General features: G+C 38.1%; 1 protein-coding gene across 1 annotated transcript; it reads right to left on the bottom strand.

Annotated features, from left to right (window-relative positions):
• Positions 1-978: 978 nt before the first annotated feature.
• On the bottom strand, positions 979-1,920 carry LOC113345784. The gene is made up of 2 exons (XM_026589457.1): positions 1,791-1,920; positions 979-1,517 (listed from the first exon to the last, which is right to left on the bottom strand). Exons 1-2 carry the CDS (start codon positions 1,918-1,920, stop codon positions 979-981), a joined length of 669 nt encoding a protein of 222 aa, XP_026445242.1.
• Between the last annotated feature and the right edge of the window lie 1,765 nt (positions 1,921-3,685).

The raw sequence follows: 3,685 nt of genomic DNA, 5'->3' as shown, positions 1-3,685 counted from the left end.
CACTCAATTGGTTGTATAATATTTACCTGTCTATGTCGCACACCAAAACAATTCAAAATCTCCAGATCTTCCGAGGTATTATGCATAAAACTCTTCAAGCGGATAGAGAAACCATGGATCAAATGGAAGTGTGCTGTTTGAAGAATTGAATACTCACTGTCGCGTTTTGGAAACATGCCATATTTCTTTTCTGCCAAAGCTCCGACCGAATTATCATGTTGGCCAATAACCACAAATCTTTTATAATGCGACTTTTCCCTTTAACGAATTCACTAAATCATAATGTGGACTGAGTTTAAACAAACCTGAGAACCACTGCCAGATTTGTGCTGCAAACGGACAACTCCATATGACGTGCTCTAAGGACTCTTCAGCTTGTTTGCATAAGTAACATCTGTTGGCTAGATCAAACTTGAATCTTCTCCTAATTTTGTCTTGAGTTGCACAAGCTTCTCTACAGATTTTCCAATTCTGAGCAGCTAACTTTAGATGTATTTCTTTCCTCCATAAAAGACCATACACTTCAGCAGCCGCATATTTCTTTCTTAGGATCTGTTTTGCAGACGAGACTGAGAATTTTCCATTCATCTCTGGCATGTAGACTCTACAATCCTCCCCTCCTTGTAGCACCGGCAAATTTGTTAAGTCCACACCAGCTCGCACCAACTGTTGAACATGAGTGCCCTGCAACTGCCAGTTATTTTTAACAATAATATCACTAACCATGATGGAACCATCAAGGTCAGTTTCACCAAGCATGTCTGCAATACTTTCATTACCATACCAAACATCAAAATAAAGAGAGGTAGACCTCTCATCACCAAGAAGCATATTGGTATTTTTGTCCACAGTGGAGTGAATTAAACGAATGCCTGGAAGAATCGAAGACTTCACCCCATATTGTTTAAGTTTCCCTACCCGAGAAGTGTACCTCGCCTATAAGAAACGATCCCATTTCTTGTTAGACAACCGAATGTTCTACCATAATTTCATGAGAAGCGCCTTGTTTGTGACTGCTAAACTAGAAATACCGAAACCACCTTCATTCAAAGGGAAGCAAACTTTAGGAAAACCAACAACAAACTTCCTTGAGACCTCAGCATCCCCAGACCAAAGAAAATTGCGAATCACACGCTCAGCTTGTTTAATAAACTTCAAAGGCCACTTATACACAGCCATGTTGTGAATAGAATAATTAGCAATCACTGAATTAATAAGAACAATTCTGTCTTGAAAAGAGAGCAATTTACCCTTCCAAACAACAAGTTGATTCTTAATTTTATCAATCACATTGCTAATGTGGCGATACTTAACAGCACCGGGCATAATTTGAACACCAAGATACCTGTCCGGGAAAGTAGAAACTTCCGTACCAAGTAAATTAGTGATGGTAGTGCAGCGATTCAAAGAACCACCACCATAATAAACCTTACTCTTTTGACGGCAAACAGTTTGACCCGAAGCTGTTTGATATTTTCCAAGTAAAGCAAGAAGATTGTGCAAACTCTTCATGTTTCCTTTACAAAAAATCATAATGTCATCAACAAAGAAAAAGTGAGTAGGAGAAATACATTTTTTCTTTTTGGAAAGCATTGGCGTCATCTTCTTTTCAAGAAATAATTTTGAAAGATTTCTACTAAGAACATCTTCAACCAAAACAAAAATAAGAGGGGATAAAGGATCTCCTTGCCTTAACCCTCTATTAATCTTGAAGAAACCCTCCGGACTACCATTAAGAAGAATAGATATACGAGCCGAGCTAAGAATCGAAAAGATCCAAGAACACTAACTCTGAGAAAAACCATACCTCCGAAAAACTTCTAGAACAAAAGACCAACTCACCGTGTCAAAAGCTTGGGTGATGTCAAGTTTAAGACCCACATTGCCATCCTTACGCTTAGTTTTAAGCTCATTTACCATCTCCGACGCCACACTGATATTTTCATGAATGTTTCTTCCCTTCATGAAAGCAACTTGTTCCTCTGAAACAAGGTTATCAAGCACACTACCCAGTCTTGTAGCTAAAATCTTAGTAAAAATTTTAAAGAAAAAATTACTAATACCAATGGGCCTAAAGTTACGAAGAGTGTTGGCTCCTCTAACCTTGGATAATAAAATCAAAAGACTAGAATTAGTACCTTGAGGAATCAATTTCTCTTGCCAGCAAAAGGTAATAGCTTTGTAAAGGTCTTGTTGAATCACATCCCAACAATTCCAATAGAAACAACCAGAGAACCGTCAGGGCCAGGGGCACTATCAGCGCCAAGATCAAAAACAACAGTCTTTATCTCCTCCGTAGTAGGAATTTCATCCATTCTCTGACTATCTTCGGAAGAGATAATATTATGATCATAATGAAATAACTCCTCATCTATGGGAAGTTCAGCACCATTAAACTTAGACTCAAAAAAAGAAACCATATGGTCTCTAATATGTTCATAATCAGTTAGAACAGTCCCATTCTCATCCACCAATTCCGAAATCAGATTACTGCTCCTGCGAGTTCGAATATTGGTATGAAAAAAAGAAGTATTACTAGCACCATCCGTGAGCCACAAGTTTCTCAACTTTTGTTTCAAAATGGATTGTTGAGCACGAATTTCCTGAAGAGTAACTGATGCTGCTTTGGTAGAATTGAGCTTAGAAATGTCTTCCAAATCTTCATCTGAAATACGAAGAGCAACTTCCATAGTCAGCTTAGCTTGTTTGAGCTTTGCATAAACATTGCCAAAGACCCTTAAATTCCACTCCTTCATGGAAGCCTTTAATCTTTTGAGCTTGTAAGGAAAAATAAAAGCGGGAGAGTCAGAAACAGGAGCATTCCAACTCTCAATAACCATGCGCATGAAATCAGGGTGAGAAAACCACATCTTTTGCACTCTAAAAGGAGCTCTTTTCGGTCTTGGGTTGGCAAAAGGAAAGCCAATAAGAGAAGAATGGTCGGAAACTTCATGAGGAAGATCTTTAAACCTCCAATTCTCAAACTTATTAAGCCAGGCTTCATTGATAATAGCTCTATCCAGCTTGCAAGGATTCTACGAACACCAGATTGCCCATTAGCCCAAGTAAATTTAGAACCCAAAAAATCAGCTTCAAAGAGATCATTGTCATCCATCCAATCACTAAAATCATTAATGACTGAAGTCCGCGGTTCACGACCTCCTTTTTTCTCATCATTACGCAACACACAATTAAAATCACCCATGACCAACCAAGGAGTATTATTATCAACTGAAGAAAGTTCCTGCCATAACCTTCTACGAGTGACTTGAAAACATCTAGCATGAACAAAGGATACCAACACACCCTCCGTTTCCATAGTAATAGCTTGCCTACTAGTATTCACAACAACATTCCTCATCATATTATTTGACCAAAAAATCCAGATGTTCCCCTTAGAAGAGTCAACAGAATTATGAATAATGTCTCTCTTGTAACCATCCACATATAACCCTTGCATAAAATTAAAAGCACAATGTACTTTCGACTCAGGAATGCAAAAGATATCTGGCTTATGCTACTCAAGTAACTCTTGTAATTTGCACCTTACAACATGGCGTGCAATGCCATTTATGTTCCAATATAGAACACGTATTAAAAACTAATTTTGGAGTAGTTATTAACTGACTGAGAAGAAGTCCTAGTATTTATTCTTGGCGAGTTACCTTTTTCAACACGGTTTCTT

This window comes from Papaver somniferum, unplaced genomic scaffold, assembly GCF_003573695.1.
Source record: "Papaver somniferum cultivar HN1 unplaced genomic scaffold, ASM357369v1 unplaced-scaffold_83, whole genome shotgun sequence".
NCBI classification, from domain to species: domain Eukaryota; kingdom Viridiplantae; phylum Streptophyta; class Magnoliopsida; order Ranunculales; family Papaveraceae; genus Papaver; species Papaver somniferum.
This window is presented reverse-complemented; position numbering and strand designations above follow the sequence as displayed.